We start from the raw sequence: 13711 nt of genomic DNA on the forward strand, positions 1-13711 counted from the left end.
TCATTTTAATTTGGAATAAAAGTAAAATAAAATATTTAATTGGATTTAAGTAAAAGTCAATTATAAATAATTAAAGTATCTGAAAAGTATATTATAATTGAAAAAACTCAGACATAAATACGTATTCGTATGAAACGATTAAAAGAGTATTTACTAAAAAATAAATGATTAGCAGAATCCGAACGCTACGTAACATTATTACCAGTAAAAAATAAATTTTGCATGTTTCCAAGTATAATAATTATTTATATTACGCAACTAGTTGTATCATTCTTCATTTTTTAAAGTACAATAAATCTTAATAACCTTAAAATTATTTAAATTCCCTTTCGGGAATATTATAATTTGTGATTGATGATAATGGTAACACTGAAAATAATGTGTCAAAACTGTCAAATATTTTTGTTTTGTTCTGTCAAGGTAACTCGTAGATCCGAGTAATGTAACTTTGTATTGGCTAACTAAACTTATTGAAATTTCAAAAATGACCCAATTCATGGAAATCAATTTCCATGACTTTTCCTTAGAGAATGGAAGCACAATTCCAAGTAATATTTGCGTTTGTTGTTTATCTAAAGCGACGCCATTTATTCGCTTAATAAATTGTAAACATGCTGCATTTTTCGAAAATATTTTGAAATACAAGGTAAGTTTTGCATTCGTAATGAATTTCAAGGAGTTTTGAGACTAATTCAAATAATAATTTTATAATTTTGTAACAAATTTCTAAGTTTAAACCGTTATAGTAATGCTGTCAAAGATTGGTATCTTGCTAACAAGATGGCCGCTGAAGTAAATAATTTAAATAATCAAAATTAGTATTAAAAATGATTGAAAAGACATTTGCATAGGGTTGGTTCTTGTATCCAGTGTATTTAAATTCGATGGGTGTAAATAAGTTATAACGTAAAAAATATATAAGTAGGTAATATTTAAAATAAACTATTTTGAATACTTTGTATAAATGAAAATATTTTGTACCCTATGGGTATTTCGGTACCAAGTAGAATAGGAATCCTTTTTTTAGAACATATGAGTAGCAAACGAGCATGCAGTCCACCTGATGGTAAGTGGCTACTGCCACCCATGGACATCTATAATCAACCCCAGATATGATCAAATTCCTACCTGAAGTCGGCCACAGATGCGCCGCTACCTCTAAGGACTAAGCTGGAACGCCTCGGAAAAGTATATCTCCCTTACAACACCCTTCAAACCAGAACACAACAGCGCTTAACACTGCTGTTATAAATAGATGTTGCGGTGGTGCCGTCCGAGTGTCCACAGTCCACCTTTAATTTTCCGTTTAATACTTTTACAGATGGAAACAGATATCCACATTTGTTTGTTTTGTCACAAAATGGTGGAAAAATACGATCTATTCAGGCGCCAAGTGGAAGAGAGCTTCGCGATATTAAGTGACCGGGTAATTATTATTATATAAGTTGACTTTAATTTATATAATCAAATTGATCTTTGACTAAAAATCTGCGTAAAAAGCATCTGATATACTACAAAATCGAAAAAAGTACTACAACGGTACCTCATTTGTGATTTGTCGATACAATTGATCAAACGTCTATATTGTCATTTTATTATGTAACGGGTACTCACGATATGCGTTTTTTATTGCCGATATTTCGACCCAGTTGCATGGATCGTGGTCACGGTTTCGCCGTGAAACGAAAAAACGCATATCGTGAGTACCCGTTACATAATAAAATGTCTCAATTCCGCGATAATTTTAGTCTAAAGTCTATATTGTCGTTGTATGTATCAAAATTATGCCAACGCTTCATATTAAAAAATATGATAAACGTACTACTAATCGTCTTTATTAGTAGTATATCTATGATGATAAATATTTTTGTCAGAAAGTCAAATAGAAGTTATAACGTCAATATTATTTTAAATTGCGATCCTAAAAACATCTTAATCAAATATATCAAATATAATATAAATATAATCAAAGATAAATCAAAATGATTTCGTTACTCTTGCGTTGAAATAGCTACTCATATTGAGATATATACGAAAATATCTTTTATTTGGACTTTTACGTAAATTTATTATAGTCAGCGTAAAACTGCTAGTCCGCTCTGAATATAGAAATAAATCGCGTCGCCACAGTAAATTGTATGACTACACCTGCTCGCAACTTCAGAGTGGACTAGCAGTTTGGCGCGGACTATACATATTCTCAAATTGTCAAATTCTAATTCTTGTATTTCCTATTTGGTTATCACTTACGGACATAAGATTAATTATTAATTAAGATTACATCAGTATCCTTAATCTTATTTCAGGCAAACACAACAAAAGTCACTAAAATGCCCCTACAACGCTCAAAACTTGAGCTTAACTGGACAACAAACAACCAACCAATAGAAAATGAGACAAGAGACCAAACAACCAATCAGGAAGTCGAAATTCAAACGGAAATCAAAATAGAACACGACTTTTCCGATTTCGAAAATGACGTTCCCTTAGCACAGATAAAAACCAAAACTAAAAAGATTAAAAAGAAAGATGTTACTAAAAAGAAAATGCCGTTACAGAAGAAATATGAAAATGCGTTGAGAACGATAGTGTTGTCTGAAGAAGAAATGTTATTAGAGAGAAAAGAAGAATCATTGAGGCAAGGATACTTAAAATTACCTTATAAATGTGAGGATTGTATTTCGGGATTCGATCATGAAATAACCTTGAAAGAACATTTGGAAAGCCGACATCAAAAGGTATATAAAAGAACCATAATTCCAATTTTTTATAATATAGGAGTAGCAGACGAGCATGCAGTCCATCTGATGGTAAGTGGCTACTGCCGCCCATGGACATCTGTAATCAAAGTCTCCCTTACCACACTTCAAAGCTTCAAACCAGAACACAGCAGCGCTACACTGCTGTTATAACAGAAATAGGTGTGGCGGTGGTGCCGCCGGAGTCGAACCACAAACGGTTATCCATCTTCATCTATAATATAAATGCGAATGGCTATTGCTACAGTTTCACGCCTTATCTACTAATTATTGTCATGAAATTTGTACACACGTTGTCAGGTTCAAAAAGGACATGGGGTGCCTTTTATTCCTAAAAAGGTACCGTACCCGAGGGATACTTTAACCCCACCTTAGCTTTAATACCAGAAATAGAAATAAATTAGCAATTCCTAAACATAGATTATGTAAGGTGGCTAGATCTTTCATGGGCAACTGTATTCGCTACTACAATAAACCATAAAATACCCGACCACATTTTGAATCTCACAGAAAAAAAGTTCAAAAATGTCGTTAAACAAACGCTATGTAAAAAAGCGTACTATAAACTAAGTGATTATTTGACTGACAAAACGGCGTGGTCTGATTTAGCTCCAGCTCCACATGTACCATTACGTTAAGTTTGTCATTGTAAAAATTAAAAAAAAAAAGATGTGTGTTATGGAGTTTCTTTCGCCGCTTCTCCATAACGAAACACCTTGTGAAGTGGTGGCAGTTGTATTGATATTCAAAAAGTGCTCTGTAAAGAACCTATTATGAATAAAAAAAAATGATTTGATTTGATTTAATAGATAAAACCTCTGATCGCGAGTGTGCGGTGATGTGTATTTATGAACACATCTAAAAAGTTATTCTTTCATTGTAGTAGAAATCCCTTGTGTTCAACTAAGGCCGCAGACAGCACCACCGCCACACCCATTTCTGCCTAATAACAGCATACGTTCAAAAAGAGTTCTTCTTTCTTTTTCAACCCTTATTTAACCTCGTAGGGGTGGATTTTTCGAAAACGGTGTAACTAACATCGCAAACCAAAAACCCTTTTTTTAATTGTGTTTGCTTCAATATGTTATTACATTTAAAAATACGAAAGAAAATATAGTTTAAGATACAGTATCTGTCTTTTTTACAGAAAAAGGGAGGCTTCGAGTGCAATATTTGTAAATCTGTACTGGGTACTAAAACATCTTTCGATGAACATAAGAAGAGACATTATAGAAGGTGAGTAAGTTAAGGTTTGAAGGTGGTAGAACCCTCTGTGGTTCGACTCCGGCACCACCGCCACACCTATGTCTGTTATAACAGCAGTGTAGCGCTGCTGTGTTCTGGTTTGAAGTGTGGAAAGGGAGACATACCTATCCGAGGTGTTCCGGCGTAGTCTTTCTGTATTGTATCAGTAGCCGATCTCCGGTATGATTGAAATTCTATCTGGGGTTGAATATAGGTAATCATCGGCGGCAGCAGCCATTCATTATAAGGTGGACAGCATGTTCGTCTGCTCCTCCTATATAATAGAAAATAAGTAAGGAGTTATACCTTATCACACGGGTGCTCGCGTGCGGTTCTGTGCCCTTAGTACGAGCTTTTAATCGAGGATTCTATCAACCGAACTTATCTCAAGCTCGAGCTTAAGTTTTTCAAGGCCGTATATGTGTGTGCCGCATCATCATCATCATCATCAACCCATTACTGTCCCACTGCTGGGCACGGGTCTCCTCTCAGAATGAAAAGGCTTAGGCCATAGTCCACCGCGCTGGCCAAGTGCGTATTGGTAGACTTCACATACCTTTAAGATTTTTTATAAATCATGCAGGTTTCCTCACGATGTTTTCCTTCACCGTTTAAGCAAGTGATAAATAATTTCTAATACGCACATAAATTTGAAAATCAGAGGTGCGTGCCTGGGATTTGAACCTCGGACCCCTCGATCGAGAGGCCGCGTTTCTTAACCACTAGGCTATCACTGCTGCTGTGCGCCGCGTGCATATGGGTATTATCGTGTGTGCATGCGTGTTTGTAAAGGTATTCATTTGTTTGGCACAGGCCTTAGCGTGAACGGTTTAAATTCATTACAAAATCAAAATGGAGTCTTTAATTCTCTTTATTTAACTTATTTCAAGGTGGTAGAACCCTTTGTGGTTCGACTCCGGCGGCACCACCACCACACCTATTTCTACCTAATAACAACAGTGTTAGGCGCTGCTGTGTTCCGGTTTGAAGGGTGTGGTAAGGGAGACAGACTTTCCCGAGGCGTTCCAGCTTAGTCCTCAGGGGTAACGGCGCATCTGTGGCCGACCTCAGGTAGGAATATCTAGTTTTATCTGGGGTTGATTACAGATGTCCATGGGCGGCAGTAGCCACTTACCATCAGGTGGACTGCATGCTCGTCTGCTACTCCTATATTATAAAAAAAAATCCACAGAGTCGTTTCTTGTTTTTGGAAACATATTAATTAACAAGTTTTTAATATTAATCACTATATTTTTTACGCTTTTTTGAAATAACTTTTGAAGAATTTGTATTACAGATACGAGTGTGTGGAGTGCTGTAAACGCTACAACAACATCTACTCAGTGTTGAAGCACTACAACGAGCTGCACGGCAAGATAGACACGCAGTTCGCTTGTGATTTGTGCGATTTTGTTACTGAGTAAGTTGTAAACAATAACTAGGATCGGCTTCAAAACTATGAAGAATTAAATCTCTAGAACAAACCAAATTCGAGTATATCTAGGATCATGTATGTGATCTCAAACGTACCTACAAAAATATTTAGGAAACGAAGCAGATAGGGATGACGATTCTTTCCGAAAAACGTTGATTCTTGACTCGATTCGATTCGAAGTATAATACATCGATTCACGAAAAAATCGAGGCTCAAAGAATCGATTCTCCCAAAATCGATCTTTTATCTTTTTAGTTAATCCGTTAATCTATCTGCAAAAAATGTGTAGAGCACACTTAACCAACTTCAAAAAAATCGACTTTCGATTTTCTAGGATAAAAGATCGATTCACTGAATGAATCCATTCCAGGAGATCGATTTAAAATAATCGATTTCTTTGGCCCAAAAGATTCTTCGATTAATTGACCCTACAATCAGATCGTTGAACCGAACTCACGCCTAATTTTAATATACAGTATGTTTTATGTATATATGTTTGTTTGGAAGGTGGTAGAACCCTTTGTGGTTTGACTCCGGCGGCACCACCGCCACACCTATTACTAACTAATAACTAGTAATAACGGTAGTGTTAGTCGCTGCTGTGTTCCGATTTGAAGGATGTGGTAAGGGAGACAGACTTTCCCGAGGCGTTCCAGCTTAGTCCTCAGGGGTAGCGGCGCATCTGTGGCCGACCTCAGATAGGAATATTTAATCCTATCTGGGGTTGATTACAGATGTCCATGGGCGGCAGTAGCCACTTACCATCAGGCATGCTCGTCTGCTACTCTTATATTATAAAAAAATATATCCTTTTTGTAGATCTCATCGTAGCTACAGATATCACAAGGATAAACACAGGAAGGCGAAAGTTGAATGTGATCAATGTGGCAACACATTTGTGAATAAGACTGGATTACGTGTTCATATGTAGTAAGTATCCAAGAATTTCATACCTGTACAAAAGGCATACTCCATTTTTTCCTATAAATTAGTATTTGTAAATTTGATTGTGTTGTGAATTCAATATGGCATTTCATTATCAAAATTTCAATATTTTTAACAGGACTCTGATTTCAAAATTTGTATCATTAAGCGATAACTCGGGCATGATTCAAACTTTGGAATTCCTAACACACTGAATCTCGAAATTATTCTAGTTGCTGTTGTTACATGTTTTAAAATGAGTTGTTTTACTTTAGAATGTTTTTATTCGTTTTACGACCATTTTCAATTATCAATCTATCAAATGTTTTGCTTACCAAATCTCGACATTGTACTATTATTAGTATTACACACTTGTCAAAAAACAATCTTTAGTAGGCAGACCATAGATTGAATGTTAACAACGAGAATTAATGTGAAAATTAAACCAATACTTTTATCGTCCTACTAAAATTATCGAGCTGACCCAATATAAAATGTCGCTTACAATACTCGATTTACTAGATGGCTAATGTTAATTGTTCACTACTATAGCTTGATTATTTTTCCTGATGTCATCTGGCGCATACAACAGCAGATTTACTTGATATCCTAGTTATTTAACTAGGGTATCAAGTAATGTTGTTTGTAATTATGTTTGTTTCTACGTCGTAATAGCACAATCCACGGTCACTCAGCCCGCGTATACGCCTGCGACATTTGCGGTAAGAAATACTGCGCGCGCTCCGGTCTCGCCGCTCACGCCGCCTCGCACCGCGCGACGCCCGCGTACTGCGCGCAGTGTAGCTTACACTGTATTGTGACTGCAATATGGCTTTTTATTACCAAAACTACAATGTTTTTAACATTACTCGGATTAAAAAATTTGTAACATTTAGCGATAACTCGGGCATGATTCAAGTTTCGGAATTCTTAATACACTCAAACCCGAAGTAACTCTAAGTGCTACGCTAGATGTTGTTTCGTTTTACACCCGTATTTAATTGTCAATCATTTTACTATTATTCCACACTTGTCAAATTTCGATCTTTGGAAGGCAGAGATTGCAGAGATTGCTTAGATTGATAATGAGCGTTAATATGAACTATGATATGATTTGGCACTTTTATTGTCCGAATATCATATGTCAGGCTAACCTAATATAAACTGGCGCTTGCAACCCCCCGACTTACTACCTAGATGGCCTACGTTTTTTCGCCATTAATACATTTTGTTTGTTTTTATCACACATTAGTCGATTTAATAGATGGCCTATGTTTTTTGTCAACTACTATATCTTGATTATTTTTTACGTAATACTAGTACGATCCACGGCCACTCAGCCCGCGTATACGCCTGCGACATATGCGGTAAGAGATACCGCGCCCGGTCCGGTCTCGCTGCACACGCCGCCTCGCACCGCGCGACGCCCGCGTACTGTGAACAGTGCAATGCGCACTTCCGCACGCCGCACGGGCTGAAGCACCACCTGAGGACACACTCGCGACACGTCGGCGATGCTGATCTCAAGTGAGCCCGCGCACTATACACTACATTTTTTATGATATAGGTGTAGCAGACGAGCATGTCCACCTGATGGTAAGTGTCTAATACCGCCCATGGTCATAATCAGAACCGGAAAGGATTAGATATTCCTGAGGTCGGCCACAGATGCGCCGCTACCCCTGAGGACTACGCTGGAACACCTCTGAAAAGTATGTCTCCCTTACCACACTTCAAACCAGAACACAGCAGCACTTAAGACTGCTGTTATAAAAGAAATACTCGTAGGGGTAGCGGTGATACTTCCCTGATCGAACTATACTACTTCTACCACCTATCAAAACTTCGGTACATTGCACTTAATCCTAAGCTCTAGCTGGACTAATTGTATCTTCTATTCTATTTTCTACCTACTATAAAAAATTATGTTATAATTCCCAGATTTAAATGCAACGAATGTGGATCTAAATTCCTTACGAAGAGTCTGTTACAAGAACACGTGGACTGGATACATCTGAATAAAATCAAACATGAATGCAATAAATGCTCTAAGGTAATATATAAATCGATTTCCGTAACGCGATTTATTTTACAATGTAGTAGCAACAAGAATGAGGTACATCTGATGATATGACACTAATCAACCCCAGATAGGATATATTATACATTGGATTACTTCCTATAAGCGTAGGGATTTTTCTAATCACATTTTTTCAACTTATAAACTATTAAACTTTGTAACTTATAAAAACAAGGAAAATCTAAATATATATAACTCAAAGGTGACTGACTGACATAGTGATCTATCAACGCACAGCCCAAACCACTGGACGGATCGGGCTGAAATTTGGCATGCAGGTAGATGTTATGACGTAGGCATCCGCTAAGAAAGGATTTTCATCAATTCTACCCCCAAGGGGATGAAATTATTACTTCGAAACGCGAGCGAAGCCGCGGGCAAAAGCTCGTTGGAAAATAAAGTTTACAAGTTCATACATGAGGTAGATGTAGATGTGACGGTTAAGCGTTTGGCGTCAAACCATGACGCGTTCTACCCTTATATTTAAAATTGCCTCTAGAAAGATACCACGACTCCTCTTTCTATATATTTTCTTTCATTAGTTAAGTCTTTAATTAGTAAGTAAGTATTTTTAATATTTTCTCAGGTATTCAAAAATGCATCAAGTCTGAAGAAGCACATAGAATTTGTACACGAGAAGAAAAGGCCTCCTCGCGATAAGATTTGCGATCACTGTGGCAGAGGTTTCACTGTAAGTTATAACATTATTTAAATAGCTTTAAGATTATTTTTGCTCAAAGAAATTGAAAAGTAGCAAAACCAGTATTGTGTGAAAAATGTTAGATTTATGTAATGTGTGTATGATATGTAAATGTACTTATTCAACATATCAGAACTGAATAAAATCTAATTATTATAGTTCGATATTTTGGTCAGTGTGCTAAAATAAATTCGATCGTGAAAAATTCATTAAATTATGCCCCAGTTCTGTTATTGAATTAGACCCGAGTTGCATTATTAAACTCTGGTGTAATGTATTTAAATTATAAGCTATGTGTAAAGTAATCAAGGGCTCGGGCCTATTCGACTTAAATTGGGATATATCTTGGCATGATATTATGTTTATCTTAGATAGACTAGTAGATGTAATATCTACGAGTTCAAAGGGGTATTTTTAGTAATTATTTATTAGGTTTTATTTTCATTCGCGGATTGTAATCGTTCGCGAGTATCCTACGAAAATAGTATAGGCCGTAGTTTGCCCCCCCTGTATAAGGCTATCATATACAGTGCCCTCATACACAGGGCCCTGCCACAATACAATGTAAACAGTGACGAACTAAGGTCTTCGGAGGCCGGGACGGAAAGTGGAATGGAAGCCCATAGTATAAAAAGTTGATTTGGTTTTACATATTTACAAATGTCACAGACTTATTCGCCGACAAATACTTATTTTAGTGATAGGTTCATTTCGGCAACCTTTTTTATCGTTGTCTGCTAGAGGCGCGCGGCCTTCTGGGTCGCGAGAGGCCGTGGGGGGTGGCCCACGTCGCCCACGCCTTACGCCGTCTCTGATTATATACTACATTCATCATATTCTATCTATTCCAGACGCTCTCCATCCTCCAGTCGCACATCCGCACGCACACGGGCGAGCGGCCGCTGCGCTGCGCCGCGTGCCCCGCCGCCTTCGCGCACTCCGCCGCGCGCTACACACACGCGCGCCTGCTGCACAGACACACGCACACACACGCTAAGGGACAACAGGAGACCGTGTAATTGTATAAATAACGCGTGAACATTGAGAATAAATAATTTTGTAAATCTGATATCAATGTTTAATTGTTAATATAAATCGGCCGCTCTCATATTCATTGCTACACCCATTGTGGGTTCATGTGTTCCTAGAATTGTAAATGATTTTTATAGAACAATTGTAAACCATGATTGCAATAAAGAATATGGAAATGTCTAATAAAAATTAAAAAAATATATGTTAAAAAAATAAGTAGTTTATAATACCTCAATATTTTATACCTACGTGCTAAAAATATAGACGATGTTTTATTTCACATGTTGCGTTGACTTGCGTCATTGTATGATAACATTATGCGCATGTGACGTCACGAGCGACTGCAGTACTGCCGCGCCGCACAAAGACACAGAGGCCAGGAGACGTTATACAACTGATACGTTGGTTAGAAAGTTTCAAAATACAGTGTTGAAAACGTACCCGACATAAAATATTGAATGACACTACAGTGTAAGTATGTTATTATTAAATATGCATTAAAAGTAATTGAATTATAAAACTCTGGCATGATTTATCAAATAATAAATAGAAATCTCAAGGACTCGGGCTCGTTTATATCACTTGAGTATAATTTATAAAGACTATGGAGTGTTTTAAATAATTTAGAAAATCCACATGGTTGTCAAAATATAACGGACTTTATGTAAAGAAACTACAGACACACTAGTTTTTTACATAAATATCTTATTTTTTAAATTTGAATTAAGAAATTGACCAATAGACCGTTTGAACCGGAATAACAACCCTTACTGTTTACCAGGGGTAGCGATGGGGCCTTCACAATTACAATTTGTAATAAATAAAACTTTTAAAATATTCAATTCTTTTATTTATTTCTTTATCTCCCTTATAATCGCTCGGGCATGTTTCAAACATCATTATCATAATGTCATCCTTCTAACTTCAAAGTGCTTTTCCATATTCCTACTATATACATACTATATTCATTTTGATTAATGCTTCCATACGCATTATGCAAACTAAGACGCGACTATAGTCTGATTCATAATTAGGTGTCCAAAATGTAAACAAAGAAATGTCACTGTCAAAATTAACAAGAAATTAAAACTTTAACAAACTCAACAAAAAACGAAAATTTAACAAATATACACAATTTAACAAACGCGTTATGTAAACGAGAAAACATTTAGAGTTCGATCACAATCACGAAAATGAATAATATCAGTTACGAAACTTAAAAATGACAGCACAAGAAATGTCTTGGATTGGATTCCGATTGTGTTACCATGATCACATTTTATTTTTCTACATAAACTTTGTTTTTTATTATTATTACTGTATGGAACGAAATTGAGGTGATATAAATATTAGAAAATGTGAATTAATCTTAATTTATTTTGATTATTATTTTATTATTGTTGTATTACTTTGATATCGACAAAAATAAAAACTACTATTTCTAACGTATTTTCTTGATAGGTCAACACCTTTGTTTACATTTTGGACATCTAATTATGAATCAGAGTATAGTGAGATTGTTCCACTCAGGGGACTACGATAAGATCAATGATGAATTATCTAAAATTGACTGGCGAAAAACTTTAAACTCAAATGACATAGAATTGATTGTACAAATCTTCTACGATACTATTAATGATTTAATTGCACAACACATTCCAACTACACAGCTCGGCAAGAATCCTCAGTTTCCTAATTGGTACTCTAAAGCCTTGATAAAAATCACGAAAGAAAAGCTCAAATACCACAAAAAGTGGAAAATTTACGGAAGAATTGCAGACTATAATTCATTCCATATGTTGCGTGAACGTGAAAAACGAATTCAAATCACTTGCAATGAAAATTTCATTTCGAAATCAGAAACTAATATAAAACGAGATAGCAGATTTTTCTGGTCTTATGTGAAAAGTAAAAAAGATTGTACGGCATTACCTGATACCATAGATAAGTATCTATGCCTGATACAATGTTTTTGAACAATGCATCAACTAGCAATCCTCAGGAAATTTGTGAATTATTTAATAAACACTTCCACTCAGTTTTTGAAACAGACACGTCCTCTACAAGTACCGTGTCACAACAATCACCAGCGACATTTACACTCATTGGATCCTTAAAGTTCAGTCCTACCACTATTGAAAATTATTTGAAACACCTAGATATAAAGAAAGGCTCTGGACCTGATGGTCTGCCTCCGGTTTTCCTTAAAAAATGTAGCAAAACTCTAGCTCTCCCACTATTTATTATTTTTGAACTCTCATTAAGGACAGGCCATATGCCCTTGATATGGAAACAATCCTATGTCACTCCTATATTTAAGTGTGGAGATAAACATAACATCATCCACTACAGACCTATATCTAAACTTAATGTTATAGCTAAACTTTTTGAAAAATAATTAACGACTGCATTTATAGATATTTGAGACCTATGATTATAGAGCTACAACATGGATTTGTAAGCAAAAAATCCACAGAGACTAATTTATGTGAATTTGTTCAGCAAATCGCATCTGCCATGGATGGAGGATCTCAGATGGATGCGATATATACTGACTACTCTAAAGCCTTTGATAAGGTACGACATTCAGTCTTGGTGCGTAAACTGGAAGCAGCTGGCATACATGGGGATCTCCTTCGCTGGCTAACTTCATATCTTAGAGAGCGTAGCCAAGCTGTCGTTATAAAGGGCTTCTGTTCCACATTCCTCCCAGTTACCTCAGGTTTGCCACAGGGCTCACACCTTGCCCCTCTCTTGTTTAATATATTTATAAATGACATCATACACATATTTGATCATTCCAACATTCTGCTTTACGCAGACTATATGAAAATTTTTAAGTCAACAAAAACTCCGATTGTTTAGATCTACAGAATGACCTTAACAAATTTATTATTTATTGTAAAAACAATTATCTAGATCTTAATATAAAAAAAATGTAGCACAAGAAGACCCAACCATATTAAATTTATATATAAACTAGATGATGTAGCTGTTACTCGAGTAAACGAAATAAAAGACTTAGGAATATTTTTAGATAGTAAATTAACATTCAATGAGCATTTAAATTACATTATCCCCAAAGCCTTCCGTATGCTAGGCTTTATACTGAGTGTCCCTGTAGTTCCGGGACTAGAATAGGGCTACGGTATCCCCTGCCTGTCGTAAGAGGCGACTAAAATGGGGCTTCCGGGGTTGCGGGCGGCAAGAGTGGGAGCTCGAACCGTCCAGCAAGCGACCCCGGGAAGGACGGCGGTATGTGTGGTCGCATACCGTCTCGCACACCAGACGGTGTGGCGAGCGTCAAGCTCACCTGGGCGGAGCCCGACAGGGCAACGCGCTAAGAGGACTCCGGTTGCGTTCCTTTGGAGATCCCGGAGCCCTCAACGCAGCGCAGAGGACGGCCACCGGGGGGGTTTTAGTGCGGTAAAAATCCCACATAACTCGGCGTCGCTCCCACGTTGTCGGGTACCTTTTGAAGGTTTCCCCCTCGACAAAAAAAAATGGCTTTATACTGAGAGTCAGTAAGGACTTTA

General features: G+C 36.8%; 1 protein-coding gene across 1 annotated transcript; it reads left to right on the forward strand.

Moving 5' to 3' along the window:
• The first annotated feature begins 402 nt into the window (after window positions 1-402).
• Window positions 403-10979, forward strand: LOC140755549 (zinc finger protein 711-like). Its single transcript, XM_073090836.1, has 10 exons — window positions 403-646; window positions 1322-1426; window positions 2307-2738; window positions 3907-3995; window positions 5302-5424; window positions 6259-6369; window positions 7684-7890; window positions 8305-8416; window positions 9030-9134; window positions 9995-10979. Exons 1-10 carry the CDS (start codon window positions 485-487, stop codon window positions 10160-10162), a joined length of 1614 nt encoding a protein of 537 aa, XP_072946937.1. The 5' UTR covers window positions 403-484; the 3' UTR covers window positions 10163-10979.
• Window positions 10980-13711: the final 2732 nt, after the last annotated feature.

This window comes from Epargyreus clarus, unplaced genomic scaffold, assembly GCF_041222505.1.
Source record: "Epargyreus clarus isolate Ecla_fem2 unplaced genomic scaffold, WU_Ecla_fem_2.2 ptg000033l, whole genome shotgun sequence".
Taxonomy (NCBI): domain Eukaryota; kingdom Metazoa; phylum Arthropoda; class Insecta; order Lepidoptera; family Hesperiidae; genus Epargyreus; species Epargyreus clarus.

Bases quoted from the DNA above. Each gene is read 5' to 3' on its own strand.
- LOC140755549 (XM_073090836.1), top strand. From the start codon at position 485: ATGACCCAATTCATGGAAATCAATTTCCATGACTTTTCCTTAGAGAAT. The intron at 1,427-2,306 runs GTAATTATTATT...ATCTTATTTCAG, and splicing joins TCGCGATATTAAGTGACCGG to GCAAACACAACAAAAGTCAC. The intron at 3,996-5,301 runs GTGAGTAAGTTA...TTTGTATTACAG, and splicing joins AAGAAGAGACATTATAGAAG to ATACGAGTGTGTGGAGTGCT.